This window comes from Quercus lobata, chromosome 6, assembly GCF_001633185.2.
Source record: "Quercus lobata isolate SW786 chromosome 6, ValleyOak3.0 Primary Assembly, whole genome shotgun sequence".
NCBI classification, from domain to species: Eukaryota; Viridiplantae; Streptophyta; class Magnoliopsida; order Fagales; family Fagaceae; genus Quercus; species Quercus lobata.
Window position 1 is genome coordinate 48628528 of NC_044909.1, and position 17230 is coordinate 48645757.

General features: G+C 33.7%; 1 protein-coding gene and 1 pseudogene across 10 annotated transcripts; both read right to left on the bottom strand.

The window, feature by feature from the left end:
- Window positions 1–10652: 10652 nt before the first annotated feature.
- On the bottom strand, window positions 10653–16079 carry LOC115950771. Of its 10 annotated transcripts, none has more exons than XR_004083112.1 (4): window positions 15751–16079; window positions 14876–15105; window positions 11584–12028; window positions 10653–11255 (listed from the first exon to the last, which is right to left on the bottom strand). XR_004083112.1 is itself a non-coding variant. In XM_031068011.1 (3 exons), the coding sequence occupies exons 1-3, from the start codon at window positions 15867–15869 to the stop codon at window positions 10736–10738; spliced, it is 684 nt and encodes a 227-aa protein (XP_030923871.1). In that variant the 5' UTR covers window positions 15870–16077; the 3' UTR covers window positions 10653–10735. The 10 variants fall into 10 exon arrangements, 3 of the variants coding, with proteins under 3 accessions (XP_030923871.1, XP_030923870.1, XP_030923872.1); XR_004083108.1 differs by having other exon boundaries at window positions 10653–11498; XR_004083111.1 differs by having other exon boundaries at window positions 11403–12028.
- On the bottom strand, window positions 13381–13490 carry LOC115951113 (annotated as a pseudogene).
- Window positions 16080–17230: the final 1151 nt, after the last annotated feature.

The following is a 17230-nucleotide window of genomic DNA, read 5'->3' on the forward strand; positions in this document are numbered from 1 at the left end:
ATCTTAATTTTTCTTTAAAAAAACCAGAAGCTTTTTGGGATTAAATATGGTAAAATGACACAAAAAAATGTTGTTAGAGAGGGGTTAACAGCTTTTGATAAGATTGGACAAAAGGATGACATTGAAAACAAACATAAACTAGCCAACCTGGTTTACCTTGGGAACAAGGCGGAGTCAGAAGTGACAGGCTTTCGATTCGCTTGTGGCAATTGCGTTAAGGCCCCCATATGTAAAAAGGCCTAGCTACTAATCAATAAGCAATAAGGATGTAAGAGTATGAATTAAACATTTATTAGTTAATACATAAAAAATAATATTTTTAAAAAATAAAAATGCTAAAATTACTACAACTTTTATCAACCACCTAATAAATATGATTGGCAATGAATATGACTGGACCTCCTAATAAATAAATAAATAAATATATATATGTATATATATATTTGGTGATTGATGAAACATATCACTCATATGAAAAAGAGAAGTGATATATTCATAATATTTTCATAATACTTTTATAATAAATTATAAGTGGCAAGTTGTTATTAGCTTTAATTTAAACTTACCATCGAAATCACTTTTATTTTTTTCCTACCAATAACAACTCATAACAATCTATCGCTTATAATTTATTGTGAAAGTATTGTAAAAATATTGTAAACATGGTATTTCTCTATAAAAAAAAAATATAAAAAAAACATAAAAAATTATCCTCATTTAATGTATAACCAATGGTTGGTTTTCTCTACGTGGGAGTTCTAGAGCGTAGAACTTATAGTCTTCCACACATAGAAGCTAGAAAATCACTTACTCTCTCTTTCTCTCTGCAACAAAACAAACTGAAATAATTAGATAAAAACAAAAAATCTCAAACCTCATTTTCTGGAAAGTATTGCTAGAAATTTTGCCACAAACCATATTTAAAGCATTAAAAGTAATTTTTTAAAGCTTCTTCTTTATAGTTGTGTTGGACCTTCTTTTCTGTTCCTTTTAGAGTTGTGTTAAAAAAAAAAAAAAAAAAACCACTCTCTCTCTCTCTCTCTCTCTCTCTCTCTCTCTCTCTCTCTCTCTCTCTCTCTCTCTCTCTCTCTCTCTCTCTCTCTCTCTCTCTCTCTCTTTGCTAGTTTTTATAGGTGAAAACTAGCTTTACTTTGTGTTTGATTTATGTACCCTTGGTAGTGGTAGGAAACAGAGAAAGAAATCAGTGTTTTTTTCTGAAAAAAATTGAGTTAGAGCACTCATAGCAGTGGTGCTAAATAACTATATTTTTATTTTTTAGCACCACTGATCACAAAAGAAGAGGACAACAGTGGAGCTATAAGCAAATTTTTTTACTTCTCAGCTACAGTGCACATCTAAAAATAAATGTGCAATGTAGCAAGAAGCTTAAAAAAATATATATATATTTTATTACATTTCTCTCTCTTCTCTCATTAAATTATTCTCTTTTTCTTTCTTTCTCTCTTTCTCTCCCCAGCTTCTCTTCTTTCTTTTGTTTTTTCCTTCTCATTTTTTTCTTCTAGCGCCTCCCTCATCTCCTCTCTGCTTTGCCGGCGAGCTCGCCGACCGAGGTGGTGCTCGGGTCAATCGGCCTTCAGTTCTGGTGGCCATGGGTCAAGTGGTTTTGGCGAGTGCAGGTTGAGCGGTTCTGGTGGGCCGAGACCCCATCTCCCCAAGCCTTATTGCCGATCTGTTACCCAAGCCCCATCATTGCTGAGTTTGTGCTAGATTTGTGTATGTGTGCTGAGTTTGTGTTTGTGCTAGGTTTGTTTTTATGCTGGGTTTGTGTTGTGGGTGTGGTCTGATTGGATTGTGGCTTGTGGATCAGTGGGTTTTGTGGATGTGGGTCGGTGGATTGTGGCCTGTGGGTCGGTGGTGGTGGGTTGTTGTGGTGTGCTGGTGTGATTGTCGTGGTGTGATTGTTGCTGTGGTGTGGTAGTTTGCTTGCTTTGTATCAGAGAAGAGAGAGACAAAGAGGAAGAGAGAGAAAAAGATAGAGATGATGATGCTGTATATGATGAATATTTTATTGTGATGTTTATATTATTTTATTGTGTTGAAAGCTAAAATAGATTTACTGCTGCAGTATGTGTGTAGGTAAAATAGATAAAGTAACTTTTGGTAGAGATAAATTGCTAAATTTTTAACTCTACTACTGTGGATGCTCTTAGTCAGTTACTCTTATTTAGACATGACAATATGGGTTAGAATTTTCTGACCCAACCCGAACCCGATTTTTTTTTTACCCAAAGTAAAAACAGGTTGACCTGTGACCCGATCCGATTTTTTTGCGAGTTAACCCGACTCGACCTGGATAATCCATGATCCGACCAGTTAAAAAAATTCACTAAAAAAATATTTAAATTACGTCATACTAAGTGCATAAAGCACAAAGTACCAAAACTAATAATAGAAAATGACTATTTTATTAGTCAAAATCAATAAAAGCTAGCTGGCCTAGTTTTTTTTTTTTTTTTTTTTTGGGAGAAGCTAGCTGCTAGCCTAGCTTCAATGCTTGCCAAATCAATTTCCATCAAACAAGACAAAAGGTCCCACACGTTACACAACAGTCAACACAAAGGTAAGGCTGTCAAGTGACTCAAGAGTCAAGACAAGTAGACAACCATTAAAAAAATAAATAAATAAAAACTCATTTAGCTGAACAATGTTACAATGCACAAAAAAATGAACAATGTTACAATTCACAAAGCCACAAACGACAAACTTGAAAAAGTTGAGTCAAACCAAACTAGTGGACCACAAAGCTTCCTTTCCCAGTTCGGCAGTGCTAAATCTGCTATCAACGTTAAGTAGATTGAGATTGAGATGTAATTCTTATAAAATATTAGTTTATTCTTCTTTACTTAATATGTTATGTTTATTTTTAAATATTTTTTTGTTTAGTTTATCTTTCTAAGTAATCTAACTTTACTATCATTTTAAGTGCAACAAGAACATATGCACTTAAGAAAACCGATAACTTACTACTTTACTGGCTTACTTGTTTTGTTTGTTTTAATATATATCTCTTTTTGAAGATGTAAACTTGTAATTATATGCATTTTGACAGTGAATTATTAACATTGAAGACTTTTTCCATCATGAATTTATGACTATAAATAATTTTTATCATACTCAAAACTATCAGAATTGGAAGGATATTAACAAGTGGCACTAAGTACAATTTATTTGCTTAATTGATTTTATTCATTCTCTCTAAACAGGTTGTCATTGATTTGTTTTTGTAATTAAAAAAAAAATTTTGTTTGAAAAATACGGATAAACCCGACCCGACCCGCAACCTAATTGACCCGCAACCCGACCCGACCCGCAACCTAATTGACCCGCAACCCGATTAACCCGTTTAAAAATAACATGTTTTGACCCCCAAACCCGATTGATCCGACCCGACCTGCCCGTTTGGCCACGTCTACTCTTATTTAGCTTAGCTTTAAGTTTTTACACAGTCCATATTTATTTTAATTATCATTTGTTTGGAGGTGGTGTAGCATGGGTTTTATGAAGGGAAAAAAATTACAATATAGGTGGTCACGTTTTTGATTAGATATATAGAACTTCGCCTTTTATTTTATTTTATTGATAGTAGTATAGGTGTTGCTTTATTGATATATAATATACTAGTTGTTAACAAATTAAAAAAATAATTTTTGTGAAAAAAACTTATATATATATATATATTTATAATTACTAGTTAATAAATATAACATTTAAAAAAATATTAAGTGAATTAATCATATTATCAATTTGAAAAGAGATGTCATATAATTAATTAGTAGTTTTGCATCTACACAAGCAATTATATAAATTTTTTTATTATTTAATTAATATTTAAATAGATTGAGAGTCTCATGATTTGCCCCAGCCCATGGAAACCTGATAATAATCCAAAAATGCAATTTTCATTAGTAGAATCTATAACGTATATAGAAGGTGACTTCTCTTGACTTTCGTTTCTGGAATTGGTACGAAAACTGTTATTATTCGCAGTTTCTGGAGTTCAATAGGGACACCTGAGCTCGTGACCTGTCCACATTTTGCTGGTCCAAGGATTTTTTTTTTTTTTTTTTTTTTTTTTTTTTGTGTGTGTGTGTGGGGAGCAAATTTGCTGGTCCTAGTTTATGGTAACGATATTAATTAAATTGACCTGCAAGCTGCAACAAATAATTTTAATAACAAGTGCCTTGTTAGGTACAACAACAATTATGTTTTTTTTTTTTTTTTTTTAAAGAAAATAAAAATGATGTGATCCTACCAAAAAGGGAGGAAAAACCACCTTGTACTTTTTAGATTAAAAAAAAAGATATTAAACCCTAAAACTTTGTCGGACCAATAAGATTTATTTCAATATTTTCTTTCCAGACAACTTCGTCATTGCAAGATAATGAAATCTCTTATAAGGTTCCTATCCTTTTTCTAATTTATATTTTCTTTTAATAATTGTAATGTGTAAACTGTAAACACAACATGTTCATACGCACACATAAAATGTGAACACTGACATGAAATACTATGCTTTTTTTCTTTCTTTCATCTTTTCAATCAGTGTTGAAATCATGTTTGTGCAGCCTCTTCTGCATATGTATAATTATGATGAGGTAATGATAATGAATTGACCTCTAACAAAGCATATAATGGTCCAATGGATACTAACGCCCTTTCAAAAAAAAAAGAAAAAAAAGATACTAACGACTTGCTCAATCACTTCAGAATTTTAGAGATGGTGCATTCAACCCACTAACCCAACTCAACTGAACCCATATTGATTTCTTATGCTTATTTTTCATAAGTTGATGGGTTGGGTAGGGATGTAAAATTATTTTAAGCTTAGGTTAAGTCGGGTTCGGGTAGGTAAAATTCTGATTCCATGTAACCTAACTTAACTGACATTCCATGCTATTAATAGTAAAAAAAAAAAAAAAAATGTGCATTTCAAATTTATAGTTTGATTTATCTTGGATTTTAATTAAAATTTTAATTTGAATTATTTCGAGATTTCTGGTCTTAGTTTTGATAAAATATAAATATTACGCTCATTTGTATGCATTGTAATATTTTATTGAATAAAGGGCTTAAATAGTTGAATAAAAATCCTTTTTTTTTTTTATTAAACTTGATGAAATGGAAACAAATTGGGTTGGGTTGGGTTGGGTTAGATATTTATCAACCTGAAAAAGTTGAAAAATATCTCAAACTGTACCCATGCACACCCCTACTAAGGGGAAAATTATCTTTTACATTACTTGCATGCAGTCGATGCCTCACAATTGGTGGGGAGCACACATCCGTTGATCTCACATGTTGTGAGACATTGGCTGCATGTAACAGTTATGCAATATACTTCTCATCCATAGGAACCCTGCATGTTCATGTTCAAGGAACCTTGTGCACACGCTCCAAGTACACGCACCCTATTCCTATTCTAGTGGCAAAAGGGACCCTCAAAACCTTGTAACCTTGCTGTATACCGTCTTGGCTCTGATACCACTTGTTGAGGAAAGAACACCTCAAGGAGACTTTGCAATTGAGTAATTAATATAGCATATATGGACACCACGTATTAAACCCAAAAGTTTAAGTCAATGAGTTTAAAAGCCAAAAACAGGTGATAAATGATCCTACAAACTTTGAGTCCTATTTATGAGTGCTCTTAGGAAAATTTTTAATTGATAATTTTAGGAAAATTTAGATACCATTTTCATGAGAAATATAAAAATGTGTAAAAAAAAGTCAATTATTTCACTTTTCCCATAAAAAGTTTTTAAAAATATTTCATAACAAAGGGCATCTGTTAACTTTCTCAATAACTTTTCTCATGCAAGTTCTACTACCTACACAAAAAATTCACAAATTTTTTTACACTGCCCACAATTTCAACTCATTTGGATTCCACCATAAATGTACATTTTTAGACCCCTTAAAACACAACCAAATTAACCTAGTTAATTAGCCAAGTGATTACTTAGTCAAATTATTTAGATCTAGGTTAACACAAATATATCATATCATGTAAAGCAGCGGAAAAATAAATAACACAAAAATATGAAGACCCAGGAAAACCAAACCGGTAAAAAACCTGGGGATGATTTAACCTATCTATCCTTAAGGTAAAACAGATCCACTATGAAAGAATTGAAGTTTACACAATAGCGACTTAGATCACTAACATTCTATTGCTACCTCGAGTAGGAAACTTACTACCACGACCACGTGACAACTCCGAGTCCACGAACTACTTCTTTCTTGGATTCACAGCAAGCACAAGTACTCCCACTTATGTATCTTTAAGCTCTTTATGTGGCAACCGAACTGATCATCAAGTTCTTAACATAATCATGATTCTTGATAACCCTAAGTATATATGAAGACAACTACCTCTAGATCTAACAAAAGATTCACATACACAGCATAAACAACAACCATAAAACGTGGCTAGGGTTTTTCCTTTTATACTTAAGGCAAAACATAAAACCCTACATGTCAAATGGGCTTGGGCTAAGTTGGAAAATTCTGCAGAAAAATAATTTGCACGAGCTTTGATTGATCGAGTTTAATTCTCGATCAATCGAGTCAGGCAGATTTACATAGTAAATCCTGTAGTACACTCGATTCCAACTTTACACATAAACATACTTTGAGCAAGTCTAAAAACAAGACTTAACCGTTTTGATCATAATTTGCCAACATTACAAAATGAAGTTCTAATACATTCAAATGTCTTAGAACCCAACAATAAACATAAATGCAAGCATTCTAATAAACAATAAACAAGTCTTAGTAAAATTTATAGTATTTCTAATATTATCCTATTTGAAATACTTGTGATTAGTGTCACATTTATTTTTAAGACTTATGTATTTAAATTTGTCTTATCTCTAGCAATACTTAATTCTTTGAGCATTCTTAGTGGTGGAAAAAAAATGTAAACTAATTTTTTTTAATACCTCCAATATATATATATATATATATATATATATATATATATAAACTCACTCTTGCTAAAAGGGTATGGTCCTAAATTGTAGGACAAAGTAGGGCTGGCCCGAACGATTTGGAGGCCTAAGGCAAAATCTTAAAATGGGGCCTTTACATTATCACTTAAATAGTATTTAACATTTATTAAAAAAAATAGTATTTAACAAGTGTTTTATATAATAATTTTTTTAAATCCATTATTTTTACTTTTTAATATGAATTTTTTGTTTTTTTGGGGAAAATGCTAAAGTTATAATAAATTTTACTACAAAAAAATTACAAATTAATGTAATAGCAAATGTGATTAGTCACATGAGGCTTACAAAGATACTAAAGATATTATAAACTTTACAACATAAAACTTATAAAAATATATCATCAATTACAAAAAAATCATTCAAAAATGCATTTAATAGTGTTGGGTTAATTGACCCCTTGCAAATTAATTAATTACCCAAGTTAATTAATTAGATCAAATTACATGCAATAACATGGTAGCACAAACAAATCACCAAATTAGCTAAATGCAACGGAAAATAAATTTGACACTGGTGATTTGTTTACGAATGAGAAAAACCACCGAGGCAAAACCTCACCGGGTGAATTTAAGGTCACCACTACCCAAGAATCCACTATTATCAATAACAAGCAGTTACAAGTATAAGGAATCTTATCAAACCCTTTGGCCTATCCCGAAATACCAACTTACAGTTGAGCCCTTATCCCAATACCCAATTGGACTTGTATTGTAGCGGTAATCTTTCCGTTCAATGCACGAATCTCAGTACGTGACTAACCAATGATACATGGATCCCAATACGTGACTAACTTCACCAACTTGAAGAAGATGTTAGCTGCAAAGTTCTTCAGTTCATTAATAATGACGATTAGGAAACTCTTTGGTCACAAAACCCTTGACATAAAGACGTAGTAGTTTTTTCAGAGAGAATAATGAACTAGGGCACTTTTTGCATTTGGTCACTTAATGCATGTGTGACGGCCTTTAAAATAATCCTTATATATGTTTAGGGTTGTGAGTAAAAAAAAAAAAAAAAAAAAACCCTACACTCATACATAGGAATATGCATGCAATCAGATCTAAAAATGCTGATTTCGTAATTCTCGACAGATATAGCTTATGTCGAGAATCTATCGAACTTCAACATTAATTCTTGATAGAAAGGATTTTGTTGAGACTTCTGTCGAGGTTTAAGGAAAAACACTTTCTTCACTTGTTTCTTGGTTAGATTTGCAAGGCTTCAATACCTAACTTGAACACTTGTTTCTTGAAGTACTAAACCCATCCTAAATGTACCCAATTACAAGTAAAGTATGTTTTGTCGAAGGATTAGCCAATTATATAAAATATGTCCCTAACAAATAGGTTGTTGAAGTCTACTAATCATATTTGTTATCACATCAAATTATAAAGGTTATATAGTAAAATTTATATTATTTCTAATATTATCCTATTTGAATTACTTGTGATTAGTGTCACATCTATTTTTAAGACTTATGTACTTAAATTTGTCTTATCTCTAGCAATACTTAATTCTTTGAGCATTCTTAATGGTGGAAAAAAAATGTAAACTAATTTTTTTTAATACCTCCACAAATATATATATATCAAGGAAGTCAATTTTGTATTGTACCGGCCGGTATGGCTGGTATATACCGTACCAACCAGCTGGTATAGATAGCTCCCTTGTTTCGTACCGGAAAAAATACCGGCCGTACTGGCGAAATCCGGCTGTTTCGGCCGGTAAATGTATACCGAACCGAAACAAGAAGAAGAAGAAGAAAAAAAAGTTCTCACTCATTTCTCCACTCACCGACGTCACTCGTAATTTCTCAAACTCATAGCGCATGGTCTTTCCTCCCTTAAATTCCAGATCTTCTTGATCGGCGTTCTCTTTCTCTCTTTCAGATTTACTTTCTCTTTCCTCTTTCTTGGTTGCATCCAACTTAAGCCCAATAGCCTGAATTTCAACTTCTTTAAACACCCAATAAAGTTGACAGCTTGCAAAAGTTATGTATAAAGTCAAAAACAACTTTCATATGTCAGATTTTTTTAATTATTTCCTAGCCCCTAAAAAGGGTCAAAAGTCCTCTCACATGTGAGTTGTTGTTGTTTTGTTTTTTTTTTTTTTTTTTTTTTTTTTTTAAGCCCTCAGTTAGTTCACGTGTGAAAGCACTGAAAAGTAAGCTTAGTATTTTAAATTTAACTTGATTTTTAATTCTTTTAATAGATATAGATGTATAGACTTGGGCTTAGGCTTGGGCTTGTGTGGGGTTTAAGATGACAAATTAGTCTAATCTATGAATTTATATATATATATATATATATATGGGCTTTAAACACTATATATATATATATATATACATATATATAGCGGTAAACCCAAAACGGTATACTGGTATCCGAAATATATCATATCGTTGGCTAAACCGGTACACCCTTTGATACGGTATTGACTCCCTTAATATATATATACACACACACACATTGGAGGTATTAAAAAAAAAATTAGGGGCCTAGGCGATAGCCTAAGTGGCCTAGGTCTAGGGCCAACCCCACACAATAGAGGGTAGTCATAAATTTGTTTCAGTACAGAAGTCAAGAGCTAAACGATGGAGATGGAGAATTCTGAAATTAATGATTTTTTATTTGATGCAGGAAGCTGGAATCCAATGCGTACAAAAAGCAGAGAGCCAAAAAAAATAGAGACCCATGATTCAATGAATCAATCCATTCTTGTCTTTAATTCTTGACTCGGATGCTCAGCGCAATTTGGAAGCAACAAAAATTTCATTTAGTGGTTAAGACAAAATCATTGACAAAAAGGGAGAAAAAAAATTGCATTGAGTTTTCATAAAATAGAGTCTACGATAGTAATATCTTCAATATCTATAAGAAATTAAACAAGGTGTTCAGAAATTAGATGTGATTTTTCCTCAGCTGCTCATGAACTAAAGAAGATATTGTAAATTATTTAAGCTCGTCCATGTATAGCCAAATCACCATGTTTGGTATGGGGGGAAGAATGAAAAATAAGAAAAGAAGGTGAGCAAAAGGAAAGGAAATATTTTATTTAGTTTATGAAATTGGGGTAATGGTTATTTATTAATAATAATAATAATAATGAGAAATGCTGTGTTGGAATGGTACTGATTTATGTTGTGGGTTTCTTTTTTTTTCTTTTTTTTGCAGAGTTATTCCAAGGAGTCTAATGCCTAGGGAGGTACATAAATACTCCTAGCAAATCTTTACATGTGCAATTTCTTCATTCTTGATAGCAAATACAGCTTTGTCATTTATGGCAACAAAATTTAATTGGACAATGCATGATGCATTGCCCACCCTGGTATGATTTTCTATTCATTTTTTTTAATGGAATCTCATGGTATGAATTGATCCACAAATCAGAGTGTTTAACATATTTGGAATATAATATATAGCAGTCTCAGTCACATGCTATATCTTATGTCAGAAGATTAATCATGTATATCACATAATCTCAGGTGGATACGGCACAATGGAAGAGTCGCTGGAAGTCATTACGTGGGCTCAACTTGGAATTCACCACAAACCCGTAAGAAGATAAAAAAACTATGACCAAAGAATTTTCACCCCAAAAGTACAATGAAGATATTGAGAATAATATATAATATAAAGCTAATAAAATTGTGGTCAAGTTTTTTTTCCATACCACTGAAGGGAGAAACAAAAGGCACAGTAGCATTACAAAGAACCGACTGGAAGCTGATAGCAATAGTGAAGTGGCAAACGTGTTGCCACTTTAGCTACAGACCAAATATCCTTCACAATAACATGAGGAACCCAAAAAAGATCACAAAACAAGCCATTCTGATTCAGGAAGCAGTAATCCGCGAGCCTAGTGCTGTCCATCCAATCCGTGGCACATTTCTTCTTAACTGTCTTCATAAGTCTTTTGCTATCACTGAGGAACAAAACATTTTGAAAACCTTGAGCTTTGGCTACCAAACCAGCTTCAATAACAGCCTCCAAAAGAGCTCCAGTGGAAGTTGTAGCAGAGGTACTTGCTACTCCAAAAAACAACTTATCTCCCTGCAAAGTTAGAGCTTCATGTACAATACCATATCTACAGTGCCTCCTCTTTCTAGCTGCTGCAATTTTGATGATTAGATTCCAGTTTCTGGCTGCAGGTTGCTGCCAAGTGTTGGAACAGCTGCTATCTCTTCTTCTCGGGGACTGACAACTTGAGAGAGAGGCCTTATACCTGCAAGAAAAGTTTTGAGCAATTAGAATAACTTCCATTGGATTAGGGATGATTCCTTGATGCACTACTCTGTTCCGATGGTTCCAAATAGCCCAAAGGGTAATGAAAACATCCTGTAAATAAGACATAGAGTCCAAATTTCTCAACTTATGTCTTGAAATAACTTGTTGCAGCCAATGTTGAACAGACAAGTCAGAAAAATCTGAAGAATGGATAGCTAGAGTGGTTCCATGCCAACACGCCCTAGTGAATGGACAAAGAAGAAAGAGATGGGTTAAACTCTCCTCTTCCTCATTACACATTGGGCAAAGATTTCCATTGGATATACCTCTAACATGAAGATTATGAAAAGTTGGCAGACAATTGTTCAACAGCTTCCAAACAAAATTACTGACTTTCAAAGGAACCTTGATTTTCCAAAACGATCTCCACCAACCCGAATGAGCTTGAAAAGAACCAGATTGGCCAGCATAATTCCTACTTAACAAGTCATAGGCTTTGTGCACTTGATACTCCCCATTACTGGAGAATTTCCAACAGAGTGTATCTTGTACAGAATCTGTCTTGGAGATAGGAATTTGAAGGATTGAGAAAGCCTGATGAAAAGGGTATAAACTCCTAACCAAATCAGCCTTCCAAGTCCTACCTGCTCCTCCAAAGGCATGTTAGAAGAACAGAACACATAGGATTTAGCCAAATTTATGGATTGACCAGAGATAGAACAATACCATTCCAGAATAGATTGGAGATTTTGAACAGAATACTTATCTTTCCTGAAAAATAACAAAGAGTCATCAGCAAACAATAAGTGGGAGAAAATCAAACCATTTCTGCCAACTTTAACACCTCTGATTTTCTTGAGAGCCTCAGCATGGGTTAAAGAGATGGATAAAATATTTGCACACATGAGAAAAAGATATGGAGACAAAGGGTCTCCTTGTCTAAGACCTGGGGAAGGTTTGAAAGGCCTAGTCATACTTCCATTTAGCAACAAGGTATATTCAACTGTTGTAACACACTCCATGATCCACCTAACCCACTTGGGATCAAACCTCATAACAGTAAGAACAGCCTTCAAAAAGTTCCAATTGACTCTATCATAAGCTTTTGACATGTCAATTTTCAAAACCCCATAGCTATCCCTCTTCCCCCTTTTTTTCCTAACCACATCAATGATTTCATGGGCCAACAGAATGTTATCAGTGATATTCCTACCCTTGATAAAAGCATTTTGAAAAGGGTTAATAATACTATCCATAATAGGCTTCAGTCTATTGATAAGAACCTTAGAAATAATTTTGTAAAACACATTGCATAGATGATAAGCATAAAATGGGACACTTCTTCAGGGTTAGGAAGTTTAGGGATGAGAGTAATAAAAGTATGATTAAAAGCTTTAAGAAGGGAACCCGAATGGAAGAAAGCTTGAATAGCATTACAAACATCAGTTTTAATAATGGACCAGAAGTTCTGAAAAAAGAAAACAAGTATACCATCAGGCCCAAGGGCCTTGTGAGGACTGTAGTTGTTAAAATTGTGGTGAAGTTAATGTTGAAAAAAAATACATACATATATATATATATATATAATTATATAATTATATTGTTTGCATTAAATAGCTCTTGTGGCTGCCTTCACATGATAACATGCTTTATGACTAACTTATTTGTAATAACCCAAGGAAAAGCGCTAGACATATCTGTGCTATACCTTAAAAGGACTAGTCAGAATTGAGGTTCCTTGCAATTGTTAATAAAACTTAGTTCAACCCAGTAAATACCCGATGTGGGACTCATCACACACCCACACATATCACACAATCAATCAAATTGGGGCATCATAATCTCCCCCACTTAAATTCCTAACGTCCTCGTTAGGGCCTACTTTGTGGGGTAGTGTCTCTAAGCTCACATAGGATTACCGGGCCGGCTCTGATACCATATGTAACAATCCAAGGAAAAGCACTAGCCACATCTGCGCTATACCTCAAAAGGACTAGTCACAATTGAGGCTCCTTGCAATTGTTAATAAAGTCCAGTTCAACCCAGTAAATACCCGATGTGGGACTTATCATACACCCACACCCACACACATCACACAATCAATCAAATTGGGGCATCACAATAAAAATTTGGACCATTTCTCGATTAATGTGTGTCATCCTTGCACAGGGGCCATGCTAATCTTCTCTGTATTGTTCCAATTTTATCAAATGTCCCCGAATATTGTAGTGACCCAAAAAGGGGGGGTCTTGCATTCTATGGAATCCCACATTGCCTAGGAAAGCACATGAGAATGTGTTTATAAGGAATGATCTCCCTTCAATGTGTAGAGGCCTTTTCCCCAGCGCAACCAGGGGAAGAACAAAACCATGAGGGGTATGGGCCCCAAAGTGGACAATATCTACACAATTGGGGCGGGTCGTTACAAATGGTATCAGAGTCATGCCCTAGTCAGAAGTGTGGGCCCCACACACGAGGACGCGTGTGCCTGTAAGGGGGGTGGATTGTAGTGACCCAAAAAGGGGGGTCTTGCATTTCATGGAATCCCACATCGCTTAGGGAAGCACATGAGAATGTGTTTATAAGGAATGACCTCCCTTTAATGTGTAGAGGCCTTTTTCCCAACGCAACCTGGGGAAGAACAAAACCATGAGGGATATGGACCCCAAAGTGGACAATATCTACATAGTTGGGGCGGGGTCGTTGCATTATTAATTTTCTAGATTCACATCAAAGTAGTTTTTATTTGCCCCCACGTTTCATGGTCCTATTATGCAAGCATGATTTGTCATGTTTCTTGAGTACACGACTATTTATGGTGTGGCAAAGTTGAATTTGATATTGGCCAATTCAATAAGAGATCTCTTATTGAATCAATGGGGATGGATATATAAGAAAAAAGTTAGTTTACAAAATGAGAATCAATGCATGTGGTACTTAATTTGGACTCACATGGAAAAGATAGCACAAGATTTGGCATTTAGAAGAGTCATAATTCTTCATGATTTGTAAATTTTAGTGGGGGAAGAGGATCTCCGTTTGAATGGGAAAAAAAAAGGTTCTCATAGAGTATAAAAACAATAAAATAGAGAACCAAAAAAAATTAAAAAATAATAGAATTGTTGGTCAAAAGAAGTTGTTTGTCTATGTTTTTGGTCACAAAATAGAAGATTGTTAATATTAGAGATGTTTCGTGTTGGATATTATAATCTAGTCGAAAACCACATTTTCATCCCTACATTTTCAAGCAATTCTCACTTTAGTCCCTAAATTTTACTTTTACCACTTTTAATCCCTATTTAGAAAAACGCCATCCATTTTAGTCATTTTTGTCAATGCCCTAACAGCAAAGTCCTAGGTTGCAGACGGAACTATTAAAATAATCTATATAATACTAAAAACTGAAGTGTAGCATTTAATGTTGCTACACTCATATTGAGCCACGTCAGCCGCCTCATCATTACCTTTTTTTTTCTAAATTTTTTTCATAATTTCAATATACTATTAAAAAGAAATTATTCTCAACCTATCTCGACTTTAAAGGCCAATCTTTATATATTACGGTTAATGCTGACCACTGTAAAGCCCCAACCAAGCTCAATAGTCTTTAATGCTAACCCCTCTTTGTCTTCTTGTCTTTCAAGCTTAAAAACTTCACAACCTTCCTGTCTTTCAGGCTTATAAAACTTCACAACTTCAGCTTTCTAACTGCCTCCCTGTCTTTCACGCTTTCAAAAATTCATAACTTCAGCTTTCTAACGCCAAACTCTCTCTCTCTTCCCTCCTTGGTCTCTTCCTCTCCTCATTTAACTGAATCACTCCTTCATACCTGTTCAATTGCCACTATACTAAAAAAAAAAAAAATCAGAGTCCATATTAGGTACACATTATCCCTTCCTTCTGTAATTAATATTTTGCTATTCTTTCAACCAATTGAGCATTAATTCGGACCTTCTTCAAATCTATCTTGATTAGTGGTGATTCTTCCTATTCTTGATCAAGCGGTTTTTCAAAACATTCAATTGTTGCCTATTGGAAATAGAAGACCCACTGCTTTATTTTTTCTATATATATCTACAATCTCTCTTCCTCCATGGATAAAGAGCCTATCAGCCTAACTTATGCCATTGCAAAATCCAATCCTTTCCAGCACGGAGTCCCCACGAAATTATCAGATTTGAAGCCATGGATATTTGTTGTGGGGTTCTTAGCAAGCAAACAGACCCAAAAAAAAAAAAAAACATAAAAACAAAAGCTTTTAGAATCAAAGCCCTTGAACCTCCAAACCAAAACATTGTCAACATTAAAAAAGTGCTTGAACAATTTGTAAACATGGTTTTGAAACCTGGATTTGACCGTACAGTCCGACCAGGTTAACTGTGAACCGTTCACCAAAACGATTCTTTTAACCCATAAAACTGCCCTATGCAAGAAAATCAGTGAAATCGCCCTATCACAGGTTCAGATCAGAGATATTTTTTTTGGGTACTTACAGCCATTGTTGAAGCTTCAAACACCATGAGATGTTGTCAAACCATGAGGTTGCATTGCTATTGCTTCTTATTCTTCTTCGCTGTCTTTGTCTCTCTCGCTTTCGCTGCGTTTTCACCATTTCTACAGGTCTCTTTGCTTGACTGTCACAGTGAAGGTCAAGTTGTTGTAGATGATGGACGGACAAACCAATGCTTAGGCAAGCTTAGTTGTCATCCACTCATACCAAATGCTTGCAAGCCTTTAAGGCTTTAACCACTTATTTCTTTCTTAAATTGGCTTGGGCTTCTATATGTAGTGTACTTGATCAATTAATGGGCGGACAAACCAATGTCAACCCTTCTTCTAGTTTTTGTATTTTTATTTTTTAATTTCATAAATACTAAATAGTCTTGGGTAATCAAATGGGTTAAACATGATTTAAGATAATTTAGATGAAGACTTGCCTAGAATATTGAACTCTAACAAAAAGTTTAAGTATATTAATCTCTCTCTCTCTCACATATATATATATATATATATATATATCCATTGATTGAGAAACTCAATATTTTTTTATATTTGATTATGATTTAATATTACTTATTTGTCTTATGAATGTTATGATATGAAAAATACATTTGAAATATAAACATTTATATTTATTTGAATTATTTTAGCCAATTTTTATATTTTTACTAATTTAATATATATTTTTAATTAATTATTAAATTAATTATAATGTTATCATGGTATGACTTTAGTTTAACTTTAGTCTGACTTTAAAAATCTTGAACATTTCCCTTTTACAATCCTTTGAACAATCTAGGTTTCAAAATTATGTCTATAAATGATAATATCATAGACAATCTCTACCCACTTGGTGTCATAGATTTTATTTGGCCCCTCAAGACATTGTCTTTGCTTACATATATGTCATTGGTATAACAAATCAGAAAGCAAATTATGGAGAGAGTTCACAACTTTTCCTTTCTTTGTTTCTCATGAAAAAAGTATATGGGAAATGGTTTTTTTTTTTTTTCCAAATTTGGTAGGTTGTGGTTGGGAAGGATTATTGAGAGTTCGAGTTGTTTGGTTGTTGACGATAAATGGGTCAAGAATGTTTTTATGGTTTGATAAGTTAGTTGTCAGTTTGAGCTTGTGTGTGTGTATGCGCGCGCGTGTGTGTGTTTTATTTAAATTATTTCACACTTTGTTATTGGAACAGCTGTTACGTTGTAGGTATTCATATATTTACCAATTATAGGAGATAAGGTCCCAAATTTTACAGAATTAGTAATTTTTAACTTGTCCCAACGAAAAATTATGTATTTCTTTTAATAATTAAAGAACTATACAAAGGACAAACAGAGGACTTATGATATTGTATCTATTTAAATTAGGGAAATGTTACTCAATGCCCTTAGGGCATTGGTTTAGGAACTATTTTTAGAAATCTTTTATTAGGAGAATGATAAAACAATAAATGTTGTTGACAACTTT

What these genes read in the sequence shown, in the direction of transcription:
- LOC115950771 (XM_031068010.1), bottom strand. Translation starts at nt 11,557, where the DNA reads ATGTGTAATGAGGAAGAGGAGAGTTTAACCCATCTCTTTCTTCTTTGT.